This window comes from Schistocerca cancellata, chromosome 2, assembly GCF_023864275.1.
Source record: "Schistocerca cancellata isolate TAMUIC-IGC-003103 chromosome 2, iqSchCanc2.1, whole genome shotgun sequence".
In the NCBI taxonomy this organism is placed as follows: Eukaryota; Metazoa; Arthropoda; class Insecta; order Orthoptera; family Acrididae; genus Schistocerca; species Schistocerca cancellata.
The window spans coordinates 313,630,834-313,658,353 of record NC_064627.1 but is presented as its reverse complement, the minus strand read 5'-3'; the positions used below and the strand labels follow the sequence as shown (position 1 = coordinate 313,658,353).

Sequence of the window (27,520 nt, the reverse complement as noted above, 5' to 3'; positions counted from 1 at the left end):
GCTCACACCAAACATTCTCTATTATTTGTTGAATATGTTTTAATCTCCCCTGTAGTTTTTACTCTCTGCAGCACCCTCTAATATCGTGGAAGTTTTTCCCTATTCTATCCCATGTTCTTACCAGTTTTTTTCTATTGCTCTTTCTTCGTCGATTCCCTGGATAACCATCTCCTTTCTTACCTTAGCGGTCCATATAATTCTTAACATCCTTCTATAGCATCACACCTCAAGCGCTTCGATTATCCCCTATAGTCCATGATTCGCTTCAGTACATTGCTGAGCTCCAGGCGTGTATCCTTAAAGATTACGGCCAAAGGTTGATACTAGCAGCCTTGTTTTGCTCAGGAATGGTCTCTTCGCCTGTGCTGGTCTACTTACTTCCTTCGCCCTTCAGTTTTTTTCCAAGGTACCGGAATCCTTCATTTCGTTTACTTCGTGGTCACCAATTTCGATGTTAAGATTATCGCTAATCTCACTTCGGCTACTCCTCATCACTTTCGCATTTCTTCTGATAACTCTCAATCCATATTTCGCCCTCATTAGATCGTTCATTTCATTCAATATATTATGCAATTCTTTTTCAATTTCACTGAATTTTAATCTCAATCATTAACCTACCTTTTAATTACGTTATTGCTTCTTCAACGGACAGACTGAATTGTACGGGAGAAAGGCAAGGCGCGTGTCCTACACCCTCTACAATCCGAGAACTTCGTCTTTGGTCTATCACCCTTATTGTTCTTTCTTATTTATTGCACATATTGTATATTATCTGCCTTTCCCTAGAGCTTCCACCAATTTTTCTAAGCATCGAAATATATTCTCGAACGCTTTTCCTTCGTCAACAAGTCCTATGAGCGTTTCTAAATTTTCTGTTCTATTTTTCTGTACGTTATTCTTGTCAACGACTTGGATGCCTGAGCTGTTAAGTTGATGTGATAGTTCACTCCCTTACTACTCCAAAATTTTGTGGATATTTTTCCAGTCTCATTTCCTCCAACTCCGCGTGGTCTGAGGCGCCTTGCCAGGGTTCGCGTGGCTCCACCCGTGTGTAAGACTATGGACCGATGACCTCTGCAGTTTGGTCCCATAGGAACTTACCTCAAATTTCAAAATTTCCAAAGCTCTTTCAGACTTAAATATTGGATCCCCCAAGTGTTCCAGATAGGCCCCCAACTCTTGTTCTACCACGTGTTCTGCGTTTAACAGCAGAATTTCGCTCCACTCTGAACGTTGGCAACTTATTTCACCGAAAGTTGTTTTGATTTTTCTATAAGCTGAATCTGTCCTTCTGACGGCCATTTACTTTTCAAATTCTTCTCATTTTTCCTGCAACCATTTTGTCTTAACTTCCCTGCATTTCCTATATACACTCCTGGAAATGGAAAAAAGAACACATTGACACCGGTGTGTCAGACCCACCATACTTGCTCCGGACACTGCGAGACGGCTGTACAAGCAATGATCACACGCACGGCACAGCGGACACACCAGGAACCGCGGTGTTGGCCGTCGAATGGCGCTATCTGCGCAGCATTTGTGCACCGCCACCGTCAGTGTCAGCCAGTTTGCCGTGGCATACGGAGCTCCATCGCAGTCTTTAACACTGGTAGCATGCCGCGACAGCGTGGACGTGAACCGTATGTGCAGTTGACGGACTTTGAGCGAGGGCGTATAGTGGGCATGCGGGAGGCCGGGTGGACGTACCGCCGAATTGCTCAACACGTGGGGCGTGAGGTCTCCACAGTACATCGATGTTGTCGCCAGTGGTCGGCGGAAGGTGCACGTGCCCGTCGACCTGGGACCGGACCGCAGCGACGCACGGATGCACGCCAAGACCGTAGGATCCTACGCAGTGCCGTAGGGGACCGCACCGCCACTTCCCAGCAAATTAGGGACACTGTTGCTCCTGGGGTATCGGCGAGGACCATTCGCAACCGTCTCCATGAAGCTGGGCTACGGTCCCGCACACCGTTAGGCCGTCTTCCGCTCACGCCCCAACATCGTGCAGCCCGCCTCCAGTGGTGTCGCGACAGGCGTGAATGGAGGGACGAATGGAGACGTGTCGTCTTCAGCGATGAGAGTCGCTTCTGCCTTGGTTCCAATGATGGTCGTATGCGTGTTTGGCGGCGTGCAGGTGAGCGCCACAATTAGGACTGCATACGACCGAGGCACACAGGGCCAACACCCAGCATCATGGTGTGGGGAGCGATCTCCTACACTGGCCGTACACCACTGGTGATCGTCGAGAGGACACTGAATAGTGCACGGTACGTCCAAACCGTCATCGAACCCATCGTTCTACCATTCCTAGACCGGCAAGGGAACTTGCTGTTCCAACAGGACAATGCACGTCCGCATGTATCCCGTGCCACCCAACGTGCTCTAGAAGGTGTAAGTCAACTACCCTGGCCAGCAAGATCTCCTGATCTGTCCCCCATTGAGCATGTTTGGGACTGGATGAAGCGTCGTCTCACGCGGTCTGCACGTCCAGCACGAACGCTGGTCCAACTGAGGCGCCAGGTGGAAATGGCATGGCAAGCCGTTCCACAGGACTACATCCAGCATCTCTACGATCGTCTCCATGGGAGAATAGCAGCCTGCATTGCTGCGAAAGGTGGATATACACTGTACTAGTGCCGACATTGTGCATGCTCTGTTGCCTGTGTCTATGTGCCTGTGGTTCTGTCAGTGTGATCATGTGAAGTATCTGACCCCAGGAATGTGTCAATAAAGTTTCCCCTTCCTGAGACAATGAATTCACGGTGTTCTTATTTCAATTTCCAGGAGTGTATTTCAGTCCTAAGTGAGTTGTACTACTGTGTTGCTGTCTTTTCCTAAGCATTTTCATGCCTCATGTTTCCGTCGAGCAACGGAAGTAGTATTTCGATGTTTACGGAAGGCTTCTTCCCTTTCACCTTGCTTGTGCCTACGTTTGTCCGTCAAACTTCCGTAATGCCCTTTCTAGAAAAGTCCATTCCTTTTCAATTGAACTTAGTGTTGTGATATTAATTACAGCAGTACCTACAGCATCAGACAACTTCAAACGCACATCATCGTTCCTCAGTACTTCAGCCTACTCTTCTTCATTACTAGATTGTGATCTGAGTCTGTAGCCACTCCTGTGTACGCCTTACAATCCAGTATCTGATTTCTAACCCTCTCTTTCTCGCTATGATATAATCCAACTCGGATCTTTCCGTGTCCCCATATCTTTTCCAAGTTTACCACCTCTTCCTGTGATTTGTAAAGCTGTATTCGCTATTTATTGCATAACTGAATTGGTCTTTCTCCTCTCTCCTTTCTACTATCGAGACATATTCTCCACCACACCGCCTTCAGTTCCGTACCCTACCACAGCGCTCAACCACCCATATTGTTAGATTTTCAACGCCCTTTACGTACTAAGTTATCCCATTCCCTCATACACTCTCCTTCTGTATTCATCCTCTGCTAATGACGTCGGGATGTGTACCTGAAGTGTTGTTGTTGGCGTTGATTTGCTTTCCATCCTGATGGAACGATCCTATCAATGAATTGTTCAAAGTAATTCACTCTGTGACTTATCCCCTATTCATAGCAAACCGTGCACCTGTTATAACATTTTCTGCTACTAGTGATATTACTCCATATTCGTGTGTTCGAAATCTCTGTCTTCTTTCCCTTTCATTTCACTGACCCTCACAACACCTAGAGTGAGCCTTTACGTGTCCTTCTCCTGATAATCCAGTTTCCCCATTGTATTAAGACTCGTAAAAATTTACCCTTTCCTTTGTTAGTAAGCCTTTCTTCTTGTGTCACCTCCTAACCCAAATCACTGCTTCAACAGGGCCTATCACATGATGCGCCATTTTTCACTATGGAACAACAGTGGAAGGCTTATGGACAGGAAAACATTTTGTAAAGACTGTCTAATATTCTATATGTTGATTGTTATCTACACCTGTGCAATGTGTGACGCAGAGTGCATAGTGTATCAGAATCAATTGCCATTCTTTCTCTCTTATTCGCTAATGGCATGGGGAGGAAGTTTGTAAGTACCGCTCTTTATGCCTATTTGCTTCACTGTCGTGTTCACTACTCGAGATTTAAGTTGAAGAATTTCTGTAACATCTCTTCGTTGAATGTTTTGTATCTCTTCCTTTAATCCATATCGACAAAATGTACGCAAAATTGGTGGAAGATACTGTAAGCGACCACTTCCTTGCATGAATTGCCCTTTCTTTGGACTATTCCTCAGACCAGCATTTACCTTTCGAGCGGCCTTTCGTTGCGGCCGTTGCACCTAAAATCGCTCCGGGCAGATGGTCCCTCATACTTTACGGTGGCAACTAATTCCAGTGAATGATTACCAATCTTGTAGTCATACCATATCGGATCTTTTCGTCTATTTACACGGCTTACATTTCATTGAATTGTAGTGTGAGTCAATTGACACTCTTTGGATTAAGCGCTAAGGCTTTCTGCATTTTGAAACAACTTTCTAATTGTGTGACCGTCTTATATAAAATTGGGTCGTCTGTGGACTGTCTCAAAGAGCTAAAACTTTCCTTTATATGCAGTAATGGTCCTGTCAATCTTCCTTGAAGTAAAATGGACACAACTGACTCTTTTGATTCTGTCTCTCCATTAAAAACGAACTGGAAGCAATATGTTTTGGAGCACTTGGGAGAGACGGAGAGTGGAGTGTAAAATTACCGTTACGTGCCAGATTTTCGAATGGAACACGTTATCTTATGCATTAACACGATCAAAGACGACATTTTTTTCATTTCTGCAGACTTTTTTTAGTTTTCTGAGGTGAATCCTAGTTTTACGATAGTGCATGTCGACATAAAACGGTGAGTTGCACCTGGGAACTTGCATTATAAGAAAAAGACTTGTAGCAGTCATGTGAAGGGTAACAACTGCCTTGAAGTGATACTGAAGACGCAGTTATTTCAAATGTGTAGTAAGTGGCTGTTATCATCATTTCGCTATTATTCTGTGATTGTCGGGGCCATTTAGGCCGCGAAAGACGATATATTCCTTCTCGGTTGCGCTCTCTCTCACCCTTTCATAACGAGATTAATGAATGTCTTTCGTCAGTACGCTAAAATGTTGTACTTGTAATGTGAAGACTGTAGACATTAGTGGTAGGGGTGGGGGTGTTATTTCGTTTCTTAGTCAAATTCACGAGTATATTCATCGTCGTTTAGCACGTGAAGCAATAAGGCGTCATATTGTACAACGGTACTGTTATCCAGCAGCGTTACATAGCACTGAATTTCTTCTGTTTTTGCAGTTTATCCATTTCATTTTCTTAGTGCTCCGTACTGAACGACCCAGTGTACTACAAACTCGAAAACTGGTGCTTGCAACCGAAAATTGAACTTCCGTGTTTTTAGGGTTCCGTACGGCAGTAGAACAAAAAAAAGAGGTAACTCTTATAGGATCACTTTGTTGTCCCTTTGTCTATCTGCTAGTCCGTCAGTTAAGACCCTTTTTTTCTCAAAAACTGGTAGATGTCAAGATTATATTTATCTCAAATGCTATATTCTACAGTCTCTTGGCAATGTAAAAATTTAAGCTTCTCAGTCAGTTCAATCAGAAGATACCACCATTTATATGTAACATATTTTGATATTCGCAAACCCGTCAAAACCTACATATGAACAATCTATATACATAATTAAGTTTGTGGGGAAACCTCGGAGTGCGAGTCCTACTTGTACATGTCCGTTTTTCTTTTTTATTATTCTATTTTGCTGAAGGGTGTATCATGTTTCTGCTTTGGTTTTCCATCTCTCTCGCTCAGTTACCGCTGGTAAAGAAGCGATAACGAAGTTATACAAGGGCGAATGAATAATAAGCTTGTAACCAGCAGCCATACAATTCGTATGTGCAACTGACTTCATTTCTTTTCCAGGTTGCCAATGGATCTGCCCAGAGCGGAAATGCCTCAGAGAGAAGCGCCTCAAGTGGAAGTGCCGAAGGCAGAACTTCTCAATGGCTACGCTGAAACTCCTAATAAAAGGTACTTACCCACAAAAGGTTGTGGATGCTGAAACAAAGTTTAAAATTAAAAATTATTTTAATGTGTCTAATGACCAGGTTAATAATGGTACAGACTAAGAAGTAATAAAGTTAATACTATCGGTACTACTACTGCTACTACCACTACAGATGCTGATGTTACTGCTGGTAATAATAATAATAATAATAGTAATAATAATAATAATAATAATAATAATGACAATGACACACGGTCCAGTCTCATTTATGTGACCCCTACCTGTGTTCGACGTCAACACGCAGTAACCACTCACAGACAGCAGGTGTCAGTACTAGCGTTGGAGGGTATATAAAGCGTGACCGAGTGATGCGGAAAACAGTGCAGTCGTTGTCATAATGCGGAAACGGAGTCATGTATCTGACATCCAAAAGGACGTGATCATTGGCTTTCGGGCCAAAGGTGGAAGCATTTCCGAAACGGCTAAGTCTGAAAACTGCTCACGTGTCGCCGTGGTTAAGTTATACCACACATGGCAAAATGATGCTATCTAAAACCGGTGCTGAAGCAACTGTGATGCACCACAGGCCATAGATGACATGGGTGAACAAGGGTTGCGGAGATGGGTACGGGCGAATAGCCGCCCGACCGTTAAACAACAGACCGGCCAGATGAACCGAGGGCCAACCAACAGTGTCTCTTCAACTACTGCTCAGAGAACGTAGCTGCGTATAGGTCTCCGCAGAAGGCACCTGCTTCCTGCAGCCATGTTGCTTGTTGTTCATCGGCGATGTAGGCTGGAATTTGCACGCCATTACTGCAACTGGACGTCCAAGAGTGGCGACAGGTTACTTTTTCAGATGAATAACGTTTTATCGTCAATCGGCGTGAAACATCTGAAAGCAAACACCTTGCATCACACGTCGAAAGGGCCCAGGATGGAGGAGGAGCCGGCCGAAGTGGCCGTGCGGTTAAAGGCGCTGCAGTCTGGAACCGCAAGGCCGCTACGGTCGCAGGTTCGAATCCTGCCTCGGGCATGGATGTTTGTGATGTCCTTAGGTTAGTTAGGTTTAACTAGTTCTAAGTTCTAGGGGACTAATGACCTCAGCAGTTGAGTCCCATAGTGCTCAGAGCCATTTTTTGATGGAGGAGGGAGCGTTATGGTCTGGCGAATGTTTTTGTGGGATTACTTGGGTGATCATTCTGGGAGGCAATTACGCATCTATCCTTGGGGACCATATCCACCCCTACATGTAATTCTTTTATCCTCGCCACAGTGGCATTTACGAGCAGGACAGTGCAACATTTCAAGAGCTCGCAGTGTCCGTCGTGGTTCGAAGAGCACCAGGATGAATTTACCGTATTCCCCCCGCCAGCAGACTCGCCAGATTCAACAAAGTCGAGAATCTGTGGGACCACATTGATCGACTTGTTCACGCCATGGATCCTCAACTGTGAAACCTAGAGCAGCTGGCCACAACACTGTAGTCTGCATGGTTTCACAACCATGTTGGTAGCTTCCAGAACCTCACTGACTCTCTTCCTGCACATTTGTGCTGCAAAAGGTGATTATTCAGGGTTTGAAGATGGTCACATTAATTTGGCTGGATCGTGAAATAACAGAGAGAAAATGTATTTATAGATGTACGAAAGTGATATTTTGTGAGGTAGCGAGTTCTAAGGAAGACAAATTTAGGTAGAGGGCACTAGCTAGGAACGTTGGAAAATGAGAAAGCTCTAGTTGGAAAGAAGAGTACTTAGTTGTAACGTGGTAACGAGCGCGAACAGCCACAAAAAACGGATATATATTGCTGCTTTATTAAATATCTCATTAACCTCTGCTATAATGATTGAGGTCATTCTAGTGTCGGGTTTCCGCTACTGAAAATCACTTTGAGAAAGCGGTTGAATAGTGGAACAGGGCAAAGAGGAATTTTCTGAGATTGAAACGAATGTTTCCGCTGTGCTCTTCAGACAACGACGTTAAGTTCGAGAGAGATATGAGGGACAATGTACGTTGATAACGCTGTAGAGCGAACAGAATACACGGAAATATCTGTGCTTGTCCACACGTCGCCAGGATGACAGTGCATAAAATGATCAAATACACCAGACGTCACAGAGATATTTAAAGCAGGTGTTCGTGACCAGTTCTAGGCCCAGTGAGCTATCCTGGGAAAGACCTAGGACGAGAAAATAGTTATAACCAACAGTTGGAAGTATAAGCGTTTATACAACTTTCTTTTATAGGTAAAATGGGAAGGGCTTTTTATATTTTGTAGAGTATGGAGAGATGCTGATGCTTTCTTTGATGCTGCAGCTATTTGCTCTGCCCAGGTTAGCATTTCATCTGTTACTTCCAGGTTCTTAGGTGATGGAGAGAAATGTATATTTGTCCCATTTAGAATTAAACATGGCAGAGATTTCCGAAATTTCGGGCTAATGAGTCTAGAATGACAAGTCAGGGCTGTTTGAATGTTTAATGGATTTTGCTTTAACGCTGTATTATGAGCCTATTTTGATTCTGCTCACAGCTGTCTTCAAGTTTGTTGGTTTTGTACCAAGTTATAACTAGAGGTCGTCAGCATACATGTAGTACACTCCTGGAAATGGAAAAAAGAACACATTGACACCGGTGTGTCAGACCCACCATACTTGCTCCGGACACTGCGAGAGGTCTGTACAAGCAATGATCACACGCACGGCAAAGCGGACACACCAGGAACCGCGGTGTTGGCCGTCGAATGGCACTAGCTGCGCAGCATTTGTGCACCGCTGCCGTCAGTGTCAGCCAGTTTGCCGTGGCATACGGAGCTCCATCGCAGTCTTTAACACTGGTAGCATGCCGCGACAGCGTGGACGTGAACCGTATGTGCAGTTGACGGACTTTGAGCGAGGGCGTATAGTGGGCATGCAGGACGCCGGGTGGACGTACCGCCGAATTGCTCAACACGTGGGGCGTGAGGTCTCCACAGTACATCGATGTTGTCGCCAGTGGTCGGCGGAAGGTGCACGTGCCCGTCGACCTGGGACCGGACCGCAGCGACGCACGGATGCACGCCAAGACCGTAGGATCCTACGCAGTGCCGTAGGGGACCGCACCGCCACTTCCCAGCAAATTAGGGACACTGTTGCTCCTGGGGTATCGGCGAGAACCATTCGCAACCGTCTCCATGAAGCTGGGCTACGGTCCCGCACACCGTTAGGCCGTCTTCCGCTCACGCCCCAACATCGTGCAGCCCGCCTCCAGTGGTGTCGCGACAGGCGTGAATGGAGGGACGAATGGAGACGTGTCGTCTTCAGCGATGAGAGTCGCTTCTGCCTTGGTGCCAATGATGGTCGTATACGTGTTTGGCGCCGTGCAGGTGAGCGCCACAATCAGGACTGCATACGACCGAGGCACACAGGGCCAACACCCGGCATCATGGTGTGGGGAGCGATCTCCTACATTGGCCGTACACCACTGGTGATCGTCGAGGGGACACTGAATAGTGCACGGTACATCCAAACCGTCATCGAACCCATCGTTCTACCATTCCTAGACCGGCAAGGGAACTTGCTGTTCCAACAGGACAATGCACGTCCGCATGTATCCCGTGCCACCCAACGTGCTCTAGAAGGTGTAAGTCAACTACCCTGGCCAGCAAGATCTCCGGATCTGTCCCCCATTGAGCATGTTTGGGACTGGATGAAGCGTCGTCTCACGCGGTCTGCACGTCCAGCACGAACGCTGGTCCAACTGAGACGCCAGGTGGAAATGGCATGGCAAGCCGTTCCACAGGACTACATCCAGCATCTCTACGATCGTCTCCATGGGAGAATAGCAGCCTGCATTGCTGTGAAAGGTGGATATACACTTTACTAGTGCCGACATTGTGCATGCTCTGTTGCCTGTGTCTATGTGCCTGTGGTTCTGTAAGTGTGATCATGTGATGTATCTGACCCCAGGAATGTGTCAATAAAGTTTCCCCTTCCTGGGACAATGAATTCACGGTGTTCTTATTTCAATTTCCAGGAGTGTATTTACAGCAGGACAGATCTGAAAACACTTCATTGACGTACAATAAAAAGAGTATAGGATCTTTTACCAAACTGTTGGGGACGCTTGATACAGCCTGCATGGGTTGCAACAGTATTGTGGCGGGCATGACGCGTTGTTAGCGAGTAGTCAGATGTGAGAGCGAAACCATTGCACTGCACTTGGAGATAAATTTAGGCTGCTAAGTTTAACAAAGATAGTGTCAAAGACTTAGCTAAAGCCAAAGAAGTAAATGATAGTCGCATTTTCGCTATCCATAGCAAGCTTCATGTCGTCTGTTACTTTTATTAAAGCAGATGTGCTGATATGTTTGCGGAAACCTGATTGATATTCGTCTAGTACGTTGTTTGTAGTTAAATAGTTGGCTTGCGTATGTGGACTATATTATATCCTAAGGCCTTGGACAGCGCCGGAATAATCCGAATCAGATGGAGCTGTGAAAACGTACTTTTTCGGTAGTGGCTTGTAAGGCCCTGTTTCCGGGCCTCAGGAAAACATTTGTGGTCAAAGAGTGGTTGAAGATGTCTTTTATTGTGGGTAATAGTGGTCAATCATTTGCACTGTAATTACATCGTGTCCATTACATGCTGATCTGATACGCATGATGGATTTTTTGACAGTATTACCAATAACATGCTTAGAATTTTTCGCGGCTACCGTCATTAAGCCCATGAAGTAAACAATAAGTCTCTGTTTCGTTTGCCGTTCAACTTTGGCTGAAGGTAAAGTGAAGTACCGTGTTAGTTCCTCCAATGGAACAACGGCATCGGGTGCAGCTTCTAATTTACTTCCATTTGGACCACGCAGGGTTTTCCATAGACCAGATGGTCTGTGCCTGCTGTCGATTAACGCATAGGTATGCCGCAATTTAGCATGTATTGCGGCGTGACTAACTTTGTTCCGTTTCTGCTTGTAAGCGATATAGCCCTGAGGGTTCATATGCCCGTTATTATTGATTGAAAATCAAAGTATCACGTGTTGAAAATTGCCTTCTGTTGCCGGAACAAATACGAGAGACCAAAACTGTGAATAAATCAAGGAAAATGCATAAGCAGAACTGGTGGAATTAAATAACCGTGTGGCAATTTTAGGTGTAGCAAGACTTTTCGTGAAGGATCGTGTAAAGAAAGGATGGCTGCGAAGTTCACATAAGCTGGCATCTTCCATTAACATACCTGCCAATAATAAACCTTGACATTAAAATGATGGCACCGGTTCGTGGCCGTACTTCAGGATAATACAGGACGGAACTATGTAGCTTTCTACAACTACGTACATCTGTACTCTGCAAACTACAGTAAGTTAGGAGGAAAATGTTGCGTTTTTCCATTTTGTATTCCAGTAGTTTCTCATTCCATAGTGGATAATGTGCACGAGGAACTACTGTCTACATAATGCTATAAGAATAATTACTTCTCTAAAAAAAAAGAAAACCATTTGACTCAGGGACTGCAGCTAGATACAAAAGCAAACCATGTTGTTAGGCTACCTTCATTTTCAGGTTTCTTATGTTAACTGTCTACGGGGTGCTGCAGAACATCCATACATATCGTCCGCAAATAAGTTCTTACATTTTTCAAGTATTTTTCAAGTACTTTTTAAAGTACCTCGGGCCATCACCATACATGTGTCTGCCTTAGTCATCTATTACCGTCAGCACATACAGCATTTCATAACTACATTTGATGGAAACAGGAAAAGTCTACGTCTGGTCTGCCGGAAGGGGTTATGAATCTCAGTCGCTCTGAAGGCGAATCTGCTGCCTTTACTACTGCAGTGTCTGATTCGTTCTGTGTAGGACTTCATGAGATGTTGTACGGTCTACGTCAAGAGTCTACCAAGTAAAATTTTCGCAGTATTTCATTCACCCAAAAATCAAACACACTGGTGAACACTCATGTTGTACATAATGGTTTCGCATGTGTTGTAGAAACAATTGCCTGTCGCAGAGAAACTGAAAATAAGCAGCATTCCATCTGTTAACAGAAACTTTCCATTTGCTTAATCTGTATGATAGTTCTACTGCACGCCCATTTTAACTTTCGGGTATTTTTATGAGATCACTGACAACAACTGTCATTCATGAGTGAGCTGTGTCTGCACATAGTACCTGAGTGGTCGGCGCGACGGAATGTCTTACCTAACGGCCCGCGTTGGATTCCCGTTTGGGTCGGAAATTTTTTCCGCTCAAGGACTGGGTATTGTGTTGTCCTTATCATCATCATTTCATCCCCATCAACACGCAAGTCGCCGAAGTGGCGTCAACTCGAAAGACTTGCACAAGGCGAACGGTCTACCCGACGAGAGGCTCTAGCCACACGGCATTTACATTTACATTTTAGTGAGCTGTAAAAGGCTACTGAATTGATAAATTTAGTAGAATGCATTACTTTACACTTTTCTACATCTGCCGTTAGTTTCCAGTCTGTGCAACAAATTGAGGTGTAGTCCAGATTGTGTATGATGTTGTTTCCTTCCCGTCGTTGTGCTGTTACTGTAGGAATCGCGCATGATGAGTCTTTAGCCTCCTGGATATGGCTTTATTTTTTGTGACCAGATGTCCTTCCTGACTCGCACAGCCTTAATTTGAGGAGAGTAATGTTGTGCACGCTCTCAGTCTACAAATTATGTTTCGTTCTTCAGTATCATTTAACAGTTTGTGTGCAGTTTGTGTGTTGTGTTTCTAATGCACAGATGAGGGACCTCTCTACTTACCACCTAAAAGGTAGTAGGAAATTGTCAAATAACTACATCGTGTTGGCTATTGTCCCATACCACGGAAAAAATTAACTTTTGATACTTTTCATCTGCTCTACCGAGTCGCTCTTGTCATACCACACTTGGCGGTATGGTCTCACCTATACAAGAGAAAGCAGTACACATTTTGGCAGCTGGAATCTGTTTTATTTTATCGTAGCTCGACTCTGTTTTGTTTTGACTCCGTGGTTTTCTCGCGAGGTATACGCAGGAGGAAGAAATACATTGAGTGAATCTTCTACGAACGCGTGCTCTCGGAATTTTAACAGTAAACCACACCGTGATGTATTACGTTTCTCTCACCTAGTAACCCCTCCATTCACTGGTACAATACTGCGATCTCAGAGTGACTTGCAAGGGCATGAAAATAATATTTCATGCGCAATTAATTATAAGATCTATAAGATCACCAATGTTACAAGGACGTCCCATTACGTCCAATGCTGGGGTGTTTGCAAATATCGGAGGGTCCTGGCAGTAGTGACAATATGTAAGGGAAAAATGAATTGAAGTTTGTGTTGGGTAGGGCACTCAGCTTAGGTATTTCGTGCAGCATAGTTGCCCATCGTACTGCGGTGGTGTGAAGGTTAGCATTTTTGTGTAGCAAGCCAGAATTCCCCAGTTCATTTCGTTTGCTTCGATCATTATCGTAGATAATGAAAAGAGACTTAAATGACTCAGGGAAACATTTAATTATAAGAATAAGGGGTTGTTGAAGAATATGGACTGAAATACTGACGCTAATTCAAAATGATTAAATATATATTTAATGCAAACGAACATTCCAAGAAAAGACGTTCTCGTACTTTTACTACAAAATCAATATTTCACGCACAGATACAAGTTGAGAAACGATTCAATAATGTTCATTCGTTAAAAGTCAATATTACATATTTAAAACGAAGCTATACCTTTCCACCTTGTACTAGAATTAATGAAGTAAGCAATACCGTAATAAAATACGTGCAATTTGCTTATTTTGTTTTCCAGGTTACCAATGGACTTGCCTAAAGCAGAAATTCCTCAGGCAGAAGTGCCGAAGGCAGAAGTCCTCAATGGTTTCGCCGAAACTCCTAATGCAAGGTACGTACTTGTAAGAAGCTGGTGACGCTGAAAGAGTCACATTATTACGAAAACGAGTTAGCATATTCCATTAACTTACCTGCCGATTTTTAATCTTGCATGTATAAAACGTAACTGACTTTCTAATCAATTCATCAAATCTTACTCGTCTGAAGTCTCACTAACAAACAAATTATTCCACGCATGAAATTTTCTTTCTGAGTAGGGTAAAAACACGTATCAGAAATAGTAGGAATAGAACACAATATGTTCTTCATTCACGAGTGTATAACAGAAAAATGAGTGGAGAATGGCTTTTACTTGATAATAAAAATTTTAGGCTACTTGCAAGAAAATCACCTCGGAAATCCCAATTGAAAAATGTTATTTATTTTTCCAGCACTGACATCAAGATGTATTATTTCCAATCACAGTGCCACATATAGGGTAACATGTAAAACTGACTCATTAATTACGGAAGTTTCTAATTATTTGTAAAGTTTTATCGTCACCCATTGAGGATACGTATCTAGAAGATTAATTTCTTTCACGTACATTCCGTGAAACAACCGTGATGGGAAAACGAGAGAAACTCGAACCCGCATGGAAGTTTATTGATAGTCGTTCTTACCATTCGTCTTGCTCAAACGGAAGGGAAAAGATGGGAAATTACAATGGTATCCGCTATATTCTCCACCTTCGAGTGCATAGACGTATATGGAAATGTAGGAGAGTGCCGATTTTGAACATGATCATTGAAAGACATCTGTTGATCTGTAGACTGGTTAAAATAAATTTTGAATATAGGTCCGTTACAAAATAATCTAGTCTGCCGTGAAGCTGAGAAGGCTGACATTTTATATGAAGTCTTTAAAGAAGGAGCACTGCTTCAATGGGAGAAGGACGGACCTGTGGCACTAGTCATATGAAGTGAACCTTATATCTCCCAGAGTCCAGTGTACGGAACAGTTCGCCACCTTATTCCCTGTCCCGTGATGAGCACGGAGCCTCTTTGTTCCACATGACAAAACATCGTCAGAGCAAAGACATATACATATGGATTGCGTGCAGATTACTATTTGAGAAACTGCCGAAATGTGCACTTTGGATTTTGGCGTAGAAGAGCATCAGATCATACACTGCTATTCCATGGGAGGTGCAGAGTCCCGACAAGAACGTGCTGGGAATTCGCCGCACTCTTAAAGCGTTTACCTGAGATTGAAAATATTCGGACGTTTTGGCACGCCATCTATACATCGGACATGTAGAGACAGATTGACGTCTGCTTTAACTGAAATTCACCAGGGAGCGTCGGGGTGTTATTTCACAGCTAAGCTCTTGTCAGTTGATCACATGTAAGAGTCCATGCTGCAGTATAAGGAAAAAGTCAGCCGGCCCTTGATTGAACATCATTGTTAAGACAACCATCAGGTGCTATCCATATGTTTCTTGTTCGACCTCCTCCTAATTCGAATAGCTACACACAAAGCGATCAAGAGCAGCCATATACGAGGGTTGGATCTTAAATAGTGGCAACTACGCGGGTTGGAACTTTAATAAAGGCAACTATTTATTAACAGCTTGTACAAAATAGATACGTGTTTTAAAGTTTTACCGACCTTCAAAGTAGTCACCAGCATCATGTATAACCCGTTGCCAGCGATGTGGAACTCGTAGGATACTCTTAGCAGTGGCAGTTGTGTTTACAGTTCGAGCGGCGCGGTCTATTGCCCGCTTCTAGTTCACAGAGGTGATAGTTTTTGGTTATAAACTAAATGACAACAGTTTTACTGTCATCCTACCCACTGAATACTACACAACGGATCTGGCCCTCTGTGACTTTTTTCTGTTCTGCAAAATCCAAGGGGAAGCGTTTTTGGGGCTAGAAAAACTGAAACAAAAATCACAGCAGACGCTATACAGCCTAACTTCAGGCTACTTTAAAATCTGTTCGCATGAATGAGTGAAACTCTGGGACAAATGCGGTACGGCTGATTGACACTATTCTGAAGGTGATGCAATTATTTATATGGTCTGTTTAGATTACGTCAGATGTACGTTTCGTTTCAATTGATCTATAGCGAGGAGAGCCTCCAGGATGTAGAACCTATCAGAAGAACAAGAATTCACAATAAATATTTACAATAGAAAACAAATACGAGTATACTAATGTACCTTCCACAGATCCCAAGTTGAATGAATGATCGTCATGGATGTGGAACGATTCAGAAAAATTTTGAACAAATTTTCAGTTATGAGGTAATAAACACTGAATAGAGGAATCATTTTACAACACTTACTTACAATGACTGCATTACTGCACTGAATTTATACAGAAGTCAGATTGTACTAATATTCGAATTAGTTTACGTATTTTACTGGTAACACACAAACACATATCAGTTGTTTATACTAAGAAATTCATCAGTGAATTAGAAGGCAGTGGCCACAATAAATCCTTTAAGTTCCCTGTGAAATACAAATTCTGTAATTGACCAACCCTATTTGCTTTTGGTTGTCCCCTTCTACAAACTAGTACTACCAACTTTCAAGATGTTATGTTTGAGCTGACACTTGATAGTTGGAGAGACAACATCACAGTTACAGATAGTCTGCGTACACCAGTCGTTGGCCACTGATGCATAGTATATATTGATGGTGATATCCCCTTCCGCGTCAACTATGATCTGGAGATGATGCACTGAAGCGCCGAAACTGGTAGCTACACAATAAATTACAACGTAAGGACGGTTATAGGCGTTTCATTTTCTTACAATAGTGACGGCCGTTGTCCTCCAGACCTCGTGGCACTAGGATGGACATCCAAAACCTTATGTTTCAGTCGTGTGAATAGAGTGCTGTGTGAATCAGTGCGAGTAAGGTGGGAGTGGCCAGCCCGGCTAGCTGCGCGGTCTAACGCCCTGCTTCCCGAGCGAGAAGGCGTGCAGGTCCCCAGCACGAATCCGCCCAACGGATTAATGTCGAGGTCGGGTGTGCCAGCTGGCCCGTGGATGGTTTTAGGCGGTTTTCCATCTGCGTCGGCGAATGCGGGCTGGTTCCTCATATTCCGCCTCAGTTACACTATATCGGCGATTGCTGCGCAAACACTGCACGTCACCATAATTACTCTACCACGCAGACATTTGATTTGGGGCTACACTCGTTTGGTATGAGACGTTCTGGGGAGGAGGGGGTGGGGATCCACTGGGGGCCGAACCGCATAATAACCCTGGGTTCGGTGTGGGGCGGCAGTGGGGTAGATGGACTGCTGTGGTCTGTTGTTGGATTGTAAAATACTGAGAGCTATGGCGGGATGAAGTCTCTCCGTTTTTGCTAGGTCCGCGGTAGAATACACAACACACAAGATGCGAGTGAGTGCATAAGTGTCGTGTTTTAGGTTTCATCCTTACTGTGTATAGTAATTTTAGCTATTTTATCCACATTCGTTCCTTCTAAAATGCATCATGCATCATGGCGCTGATAAACTCGCCGTTGAGCGCCCATAAAGTCAAATCACACACGCACACAAGCGCACACACACACACACACACACACACACACACACACACACACACACACACACACACACACACAAGACGTTTACACTTTTCACTTAATCGGGGCGGATAAATACGAGAACTAAGTTTCGATAACCTTTAAATATCTCGTTCATGTATACTGTTAACTTACAAATACAGAAAGAATTTTTAAAAGTTTCTCCTTACGAATCTATCATGCTAACGAATAGCGATTTTGGCCCATTATGTAACATGAGATATATCTGTTATATTCGTGTACCTCGAACACCTCTGGCAACTTAATGCGATGCACGGCATGTGAAGTGTGGATGAAAGTATGAACGAAGTGCTAGTGTTTTCATTGCAGTAAATTTTACGTTACTGCATATCATACTGGAATAGAACGATATTGTAGCGATATAACTTGTATCTCTTAGATATCAACATTCACCCACTGTAAATGGAAACAAATCAGGACTGTAGAATAAAAAAACTATCGTCTTTACCTCCTTCCCCACCCTCCAGCAGCTTACCTCCACTTCATCTTATCGATGATCATGCAGTGCATTAGAATCGACAGTGTCACAACCAATGATCTACAACTCGATGTGGAACATAGTGTCTTTTGTATTATGACGCAACTATGCCCTAATTTCCGAAGAGGGTAATAGCGTGCCGAGGCAGTCACGGCCATCGAGAGTCCCAGCCCGCGGCATCTGTTTGATTTCCCAGGGGCTGAGCCTTCATTATAACCACTCACCTCAGTGGCTCTTCTCTAGATGATTACACATGGTTCCTCGGAATACATAGCAGCTACATGTCGGCGCATCTTACAGAGAAGCTACACAAAATTTTTAGGTTCAGTAGCCTCAAACTTATCCATAGATAACACTAACAGTAACATCAGAAGCTAAGTGTCCTTTTATTGATTCCATTTCTTTGCTCTCAGATATCGTCTGTTATTGACCCGTCTGAAGTACTACGTAGTTACACAGACTACTAGTGGCCGCAGAAAATTGTAACCGCTTGACGAATCTTCATAATATAATATGAATTAATTGTGACATAGACAAACATTTAAGTTTTCATTTAATACCACTGTGTAACTGCCAAACACAGCTATTTTCTGCAGACCTGCCAACATGCTGAGTTGCTAGGCGTTTTTTGTATGCCAAATAGTCGAAACACATAAGCGTTCGATGTGTGTCTGACTAAAGCGTACCAAACTGTTTGGATGCAAGCCGCTAGTTTATTTGTGTCGACTGAAGAAAAAAAATGACATGGTGGTCCAAATGTTGAGAGACACATCTACGCATTTATGCTTTCTGACCTCAAGGCTTCTTCATTACATAGCAACATATGATGAGGGTGATCGTATTCAAAACTGTGATTGAGGGCGGGTATGACATTAATTGCTAAACTTTACGGACTTAGCAATTTCTAATGGGAGCATTCGCTGTTTGTAACAGAATGGATTGTTAATGATATATTGTAAAGGAAGGAAGCTTGTAGGAAATACAGCAAATGCCTAGTTGGATATGTTTCGGCGAGAAGTGTGTTGGAGCTTCTTCGGATTTCTTTCCTTCTCATTTATTTGAAGTTATTTGGCGGTCTTATAGTAAATTCAATCTGGATGGTCGTACGGAGACTTTAACCCCTTCTCTCAAAGATATGTTTTGTGTCTTAACCATTACACCACCTCTCTCGGTAATAAACTAACAACAACGTGCTATATGTCTACCATTCGCTTAGTATGATATTACAGTCACATAATCAATTTTCTCACAAAGTGCGTTAAAGCCCTTTCCTAGTGATCTAGATGACGATGAGGCATCATCATTGTTTTTTCCTTCCTTCCTTTCCTCACACTGACACTGCTGGTTACCTCATTGCAGTCTGAGAAGACAATGCTCCAGTATCATGTGTACCATGTACTTTGTAGGTTCAAAGAAAACTTCGAGCCTAATTTCAGATACGTACCCCACTCATACAATTATGGTTGCTGGTGATTTCAATTTATCCTCGATATGTTGGCGAAAATACATGTTCAAATCTGGAGGTACGCATAAAACATCATCTGAAATTGTACTAAATGCATTCCATGAAAATTATTTCGAGCAGTTAGTTCATGAGCCCACTCGAATAGTAAATGGTTGTGAAACCAAACGTTACCTCTTAGCAGCAAATAATCCTGAGCTAATAACGAGCATCAAAACAGACACAGGTATTAGTAAACACAGGGTTGTCGTAGCGAGACTGAATATCGTAATTGCCAAATCCACCAAAAATAAATGAAAAATATATCTTTTCAAAAAAAGCAAATAAAAATTCGCTTGACGCTTTCCTGAGAGTTAATTTCCACTCCTTCAAAATTAAGAATGTAAGTGTAGACCAGGTGTGGCTTGAATTCAAAGTGGTAGTATTGACAGCAATTGAGAGATTAATACCAAATAAATTAACGAACGACAGAGCTGATCTTCCTTGTCACACAAAACACGTCACAACACTAATGCAGAAACAATTAAAAAAGCATGCCAAATTCAGATGAACGCAAAACACTCATGATTATCAATGTTTTATAGAAGCTAGAAACTTAATGCGATCTTCAGTGCCAGATGCTTATAATAGTTTCCACAATGAAACTTTGCCTCGAAACCTGGCAGAAAATCCAAAGAGATTCTGGTCGCATGTAAACTATGCTAGCGGCAAGACACAATCAATGCCTTCTGTACACGACATCAATAGAAATACGGTCGATGACAATGCTGCTAAAGCAGAGTTGCAAAACACAGCCTTCACGAAGCTCCTTCACAACAGAAGACGAAGTAGATATTCCTGAATTAGAATCAAGAACAGCTGCAACATGAGTAACGTAGAAGTACGTATCCTCCGAGTAGTGAAGCAAGTTAAATCACTTAATAAAAGCAAGTCTGCCTCTCTAGATTGTACACCAGTTAGGTTCCTTTAGCAGCATTCTGATGCAATAGCTCCATACTTAACAGTTATACAGGGTGTTACAAAAAGGTACAGCCAAACTTTTAGGAAACATTCCTCACACACAAATAAAGAAAAGATGTTACGTGGGCATGTGTCCGGAAACGCTTAATTTCCATGTTAGAGCTCAATTTAGTTTCTTCCACCTACGCTCAATGGAGCACGCTATCATGATTTCATACGGTATACTCTACCTGTGCTGCTAGAACATGTGCCTTTACAAGTACGACACAACATGTGGTTCATGCACGATGGAGCTCCTGCAGCACATTTCAGTCTAAGTGTTCGTACGCTTCTCAACAACAGATTGGTGACCGATGGATTGGTAGAGGCGGACCAATTCCATGGCCTCCACGCTCTCCTGACCTCAACCCTCTTGACTTTCATTTATGGGGGCATTTGAAAGCTCTTGTCTACGCAACCCCGGTACCAAATGTAGAGACTCTTCGTGGTCGTATTGTGGACGGCTGTGATACAATACGCCATTCTCCAGGGCTGCATCAGCGCATCAGGGATTCCATGCGACGGAGGGTGGATGCATGTATCCTCGCTAACGGAGGACATTTTGAACATTTCCTGTAACAAAGTGTTTGCAGTCACGCTGGTACGTTCTGTTGCTGTGTGTTTCCGTTCCATGATTAATGTGATTTGAAGAGAAGTAATAAAATGAGCTCTAACATGGAAAGTAAGCGTTTCCGGACACATGTCCACATAACATATTTTCTTTCTTTGTGTGTTTCCTGAAAGTTTGGCCGTACCCTTTTGTAATACCCTGTATATAACCTCTCGCTCGGCAAAAGACAGTAAAATTGCACAGCTCACACCAGTATCCAAAAAAGGCAATAGAAGTAATCCACTAAATTACAGGCCCATATCATTAACGTCTATATGCAGCAGGATTTTGGATATATATTGTGTTCGAACATTATGAATTACCTCCAAGACAAAGGCCTATGGTCACATACTCAACACGGATTTAGAAAACATGGTTCTTGTAAAACACAACTAGCTCTTTATTCACACGAAGTGTTGAGTGCTCTCGGCAAGGGATTTCAAATTGATTCCGTATTTCTACATTTCCAGAAGACTTTTGACACTGTTCCTCACAAGCGGCTAGTAGTGAAATTGCGTGCTTATGGAATATCGTCTCAGCCATGCGACTTTACTCGTGATTTCCTGTCAGAGCGGTCACAGTTCGTAGTAACTGACGGAAAGTCATCGAGTAAAACAGAAGTGATTTCTAGCGTTCCTCAAGCTAGTCTTACAGCACCTTTGCTGTTCCTTATCTATATAAACGATTATTAGACAATTTGAGCAGCTGTCTTAGGTTGTTTGCAGATGACTCTTTCGTTTATTGTCTAGTAAAGTCATCAGAAGATCAAAACAGATCGCAAAATAATTTAGGAAAGATATCTGTATGACGCAAAAATAGGAAATTGACCCTAAATAACGAAAAATGTGAGGTCACCGACAGGAGTGCTAAAAGAAATCTGCTAAACTTCGGTTACATGGTAAATCAATCAAAGGTAAAGACCACAAATTCAACTAAATGCCTAGATATTACAATTACGAATAACATAAATTGGAAAGAACGCACAGAAAAGGTTGTCTGGAAAGCGAACCAAAGAATGCGTTTTATTCAAAATGGTTCAAATGGCTCTGAGCACTATGGTACTTAAAACGTCTGAGGTCATCAGTCCCCTAGAACTTAGAACTACTTAAACCTAACTAACCTAAGGACATCACACACAGCCATGCCCGAGGCAGGATTCGAACCTGCGACCGTAGCGGTCGCGCGGTTCCAGACTGTAGCGCCTAGAACCGCTCGGCCACACCGGCCAGCTTCGTTTTATTGACAGAACACTTAGAAGATGCAACTGATCTACTAAAGAGACAGCCTACGCTACCTTGTCCTTCCTGTTTTGGATTACTGCTGCGCGGTGTGGGGTTCTTAACAGATATAATTAACGGAGTACGCCGAGGAAGTTCAAAGAAAGGCAGCACGTTTTGTATTATCGAGAAATAGGAGAGAAAGTGTCACGTACATGATACAGGATTTGGGGTGGACACCATTAAAACAAAGGCGTTTCTCGTTGCGGCCGGATCTTCTCACGAAATTTAAATCACCAGCTTTCTCCTCCGAATGCAACTTAGTCCTCCGAATGAGAAAATATTTTGTTGACGCCGACCTACTTTGGGGGGAACGATCACTATAATAAAACAATGGAAACCAGGCCTCGCACGGAAAGATACAGGTGTTCGATTTTTCCGTGCGATTTTCGAGAGTGGAATAAGAGAGAATTATTTTGAAGGTGATTCGATGAAATCTCTGCCAGGCACTTACATGTGGTTTGCAGATTGGTCATGTAGATGTAAATGGAGGGAAGAAATACTGCTTCCCTGTCTTACCACCATTTTAATCCGAGTATTCTTTCCTCGTTGTCCATTCTTGTTGTTCCCTCTTTGTTCTTATACGTACTGTATATTATCCATTTCCCCTAAAATGTATAGCTACGTTCTGAGTATTTCACTTATTCCTGGTGTTAAACCATGTGCAAGGATATTTTATGTATTCTATCTTGCAAGCATTTCATTCTCCAAGAGAAGGAACGATGTCACCTTTTTGTACGTTAACATGTGTGATCTTCTGTTGATCCCATATCCCAATTCACTTCTCTTACGACTTTCTCTAGTATGTTGTAGTGATGAGAGAGCATCGCCTTGCCTCCGAGCTGAGTGTACGTAGAAACCCCTGATCTTTATATTTTGAAATGGCTTCTGTACCTGCTGCATAAGCTGCGAGTAGTCTTCTTTTATATTTCGTATTCGCACTACTTCCTCCAAGTAACTGTTACGTTCACTCGGAGAGAATTTCGACACCACTGTTACAGACATCTCCGTTTGCTCTCGGTTCCAATATGGAAGCTTCAGCATACGTCCTTTATAAAGATGCTGGGATAATGCAGATCCTTTGATTATTGTGTCTCAGGAAAGAAACCGTAGCTCACTTCTATGCAAACACCTGACGCTTCCAACGTTATTCGTTTATTTAGCCGTGTAAGGTAATACACACGCACAGTAACATCAGACGTAGAGACTCGGTGAGATTTTCCTTGGTACTGTTTATCTTACACGTTCGTTTCGTAATCACCTACGTCGGACCAGCACAGATGGATGTGATAAACACCGTTTCCTACACGTTACACCTACCATAGTGAATCTTTCTTCCTTCTTTACTCTTTACAGTTGAGTAACGAACTTTCATCCCATCAATATGTTTTAGTTTCTTGCAGCCTCAAACTCAGCTCGATAAAAAAAGACAATGATCTGGTCATTGTGGTGCTGGGGCAAGCTCACTGCCTTGTAAAGTAGTAGTTGAGGGTGCTAGTCCGCACTAGGGCGTCTGTACTGCATGTGATCCACAAAGACACAGAATGAAAAAAATCAATAATTCATCAGTAATAAAACAAAGACAATGTGTAATAAATGACTTTTAGATGACTACGTTACTAAACTGATATGTTGGCTGAATGGTCTAAGGAATTCAAAAAGTATAGTTTTATCGATAGTAAATGACAGTTTCACCAGTTTCCTGATGTTTTCATTTCTATGCGCAACTAACCGATTTCACGTTACTGCCTGCAATAAAATCCGCCGTTCGAGATGGTTGATGCTCTGTCTAAAATGCACAAAAAGCGAGATCGAAAGATCAGACTTACTTTCCAGATTTAGTTATGCTATAGTTCACTGAAATTATTTAAGTTGTTCCTCTGAAAAGGTTACACTTTACTCCCTGTATCATGTTTGCCCAATCTGACTCTGTGGCCTGCGCCACTATACAAGTCAGGCTAACTTTCGTAGTATTGGTACAGACGCTGAAACAAGCCTTTATACACAGGGATAAAACCATCAAGTAATAGACAATCTGGAGTCTGAGAGACAGATAAGTGCCCCTGCTATTCAGCAAGTGATTATTTGGATGGTATGTACATGAACCTTTTAATGCTTTCCATATAACTGGAATTTGCAACTCATGGGTGACATATAATAGCATACAATGCTTCTAACTCATATTCAGTAAATGGTAATAAATACATTATAACCTGAGGATTAAGATCTCCAATACACTATAGGCCTATACGTAATTAGCAGATGAAAAAGTTTTAGTAATTCCAGCCATTGGCTATATTGCATTTATTGTCAGGTCTAAATATGCACGGAGGCAGGATGTAGCTTCCCCACAGAGTCTCACGCTGGATTTGGAAGCATAGTTCGTACTTCCTTTGTTAGTGAAAACTGCCTGAATAGTCACACCTTCAGTTAAAGGTCGTCTTCCTATATCCACAGTTATCACTTATGAAGTAATTTATTTTTTCCAGTATGAACTGATCGTTTCAATGGAATATCGAATGGCACTCCCTCCCCTCCAGGAGTAGAATATTAACTCATGCTTGTACTCGCCTGTACTATTTCATTATTTTATTGAATCTGGAAAGCCCTAAATGGCACATGTATGTCTTTTCTACCAAAATGAAAACTGTAGGTACTGTTAGTGATGGCAGACTTGGTTTCACAGTTCTAAACGTTATGCCCTCTGGAATACTTAGACTTTAAATAATGGAAACAGTGCCGCAATTTCTGCCAAAATGCTGTAATGCCATAATGCCGGTTGCCTGCAATGCCCTGAAGTCCTCTGTGGGCAACCATTGCTTTGCGCATTACGGCAGCAACTGTGGCACCGTTGCTATCCTTTAAAATCTACGTATTTCAGGAGAGATAAGGCTTATAACAGTGTAAACAATTATGCCAACACTAATTTTACCTCTAGTTTTCATTCCCGTAGAGAAAACATACACGTACCATTTTAAAAAAGACGGAAATTTGTTTTTAGAGTGACATTTGTCTACATTTATGGTTTTTGGATTTCTGCCCATTGTGTGAGCCTCTAACTTAGGTGCATATCTTGGCCAAATGCGTTTTTCACATTTTGTTTCGTTTCGTAAATATATACGGTGGCGGAGTTAGGTAGAAAACTTTATGTACGAAGGTTCGTAGTGGCTCTCACACGAAGAAGAGCTCTACCGAACGCAACTTCTCTCCGTCTCGTTCTCTGTCGGAATTACAAAGTGCTTGGAGATTCTGTATGTTAGAGCTCTGTCAATTCGTGAGCAACTTCGTACTGGATTTTTATTAATCTTAGATAAGATGTCGATGTTACCAATCTACTAGCGACCACAGGTTAAATAAATGTTTTACTATTATATTTAGTGGTACTCGTTAGTTGTTTAAATCGGATTGTACTAGTACCAAGGAATTTTCATTCATGACATAGCATACTTTTTGGCAGGAATAGTCGCTGAGCGTCCGATGATACATTTGTAAAATAACAGACGAAAAATGTATTTTGAAATACTGGCCCGTGTAAGTGGAAAGCGGTCGATGATATTTTAAGCGCTAGATTTGTTTTCTAAGACGCCTTTTCCTGAGCAGTACAAACATGGGTCGTTGGCAACTGGTTCAAAAATGTTCAAATGTGTGTGAAATCTTATGGGACTTAACTGCTTAGGTCATCAGTCCCTAAGCTTACACACTACTTAACCTAAATTATCCTAAGGACGAACACACACACACCCATGCCCGAGGGAGGACTCGAACCTCCGCTGGGACCAGCCGCACAGTCGGCAACTTGTTCGCGTGGACAACATGTAACACAAATTTTCAAATGTCACCAACAGGTAGTACATCTTTGTATATCTAACACAGCTGAGTCCAAGAAACTCGCGTTCAGTGAATTTATTTTGAACAAGTTTAAGTGTTCAGAATTCTTTTCTGAAAGACTTTAGAGTTTTACAGAGGTGAAAACTGGATGATAAAGTGATTGGTTCAAAATGGCTCTGAGCAATATGGGACTTAACACCTAAGGTCATCAGTCCCCTATAACGTAGAATTACGTAAACCAAACTAACCTAAGGACATGACACACATCCGTGCTCCAGGCAGGATACGATCCGGCGACCGTAGCGGTCGCGCGGTTCCGGATTGAAGCGCCTAGAACCGCTCGGCCACAACGGCCGGCAAACGGTTGGTGAAGAAGATGAAACAAGCTTTTGAAATTTGGTGCTACTGAGAAATGTTGGAGATTATGTATGTAGAATGGATAACTAGTAAGGAGGTACTGAGTCGAATTGGAGAGGAAAATATTTTGTGGCAGAATGTGACTAAAAACGAGATCGGTTAACAGGACACATCTTGAGGCACTAAGGCATCGTTAATTTGGTTAGGAACAAAGTGGGGTATCTGGGGAGGAAGGTAGAAATTGTAGAGGCAGACCAAGGCTTGTCTACAATAAAAGGTTCCACTGAGTGTAGGTTGCAGCAGTTATGCAGAGATAAGGGGACTTACAGAGGGTAGACTAGCGCAAAGAGTTGCATGAAACGTGTCTTCGGACTGAAGACAACTACAAATAAGAAGCTCATCATTCAACGCTGGGAATATAAATAACCCCTCCGCTTTAACAGAACACGAACTTGACTCTCGAAATGATAACGCATTTTACACACATCAAAAAAAGTTTTGCATCAGCCCGGTTCCCAGAACTCCTGAAGATAGACGTTGACTGTGGTTATTATATCACAGACACAGTCCCTTTGACTGTTCAGAGACGTCACTAAACCTGCCCAAAGGTGTAAGCAACCATGCATGAGCAGCGACTATTAGATGGAGGGGGTCCGACAGCCGATCAGTTCCAGTCAATCCACCAGGAAGGAGGCACACGGCTCGTATTGTCTGTAGTTCAACCATGCCTAGACGGTCAATATCGCGGTTCGATCGCGTCTACATTGTTACTTTGTGCCAGGAAGAGCTATCAACAAAGGAAGTGCCCAGGGGTCTCGAAGTGAACCAAAGCGATGTTGTTTGGATATAAAGGAGATACAGAGAGACAGGAATTGTCGATGACATGCCTCGTTCAGGCCGCCCGAGGGCTACTACGGCAGTGGATGACCGCTACCTACGGATTATGGCTCGGAGGAACCCCGACAGCAACGCCACCATGTTGAATAATGCTTTTCGTACAGCCACAGGACGTCGTGTTACGACTCAAAATGTACGCAGTAGGCTGTATAATGCGGAACTTCACTCCTGACGTCCATGGCGAGG

General features: G+C 42.9%; 1 protein-coding gene across 1 annotated transcript in view; it reads left to right on the top strand.

Moving 5' to 3' along the window:
* The window catches only part of LOC126161695 (NADP-dependent malic enzyme-like), a 395,549-nt gene that overhangs the window by 179,134 nt on the left and 188,895 nt on the right, over positions 1–27,520 (top strand). Inside the window, exons 3-4 of the mRNA XM_049917710.1 lie at positions 5,909–6,016; positions 13,779–13,871. Coding sequence (XP_049773667.1) covers positions 5,909–6,016; positions 13,779–13,871 — 201 coding nt within the window. The remainder of the gene's footprint in view (positions 1–5,908; positions 6,017–13,778; positions 13,872–27,520) is intronic.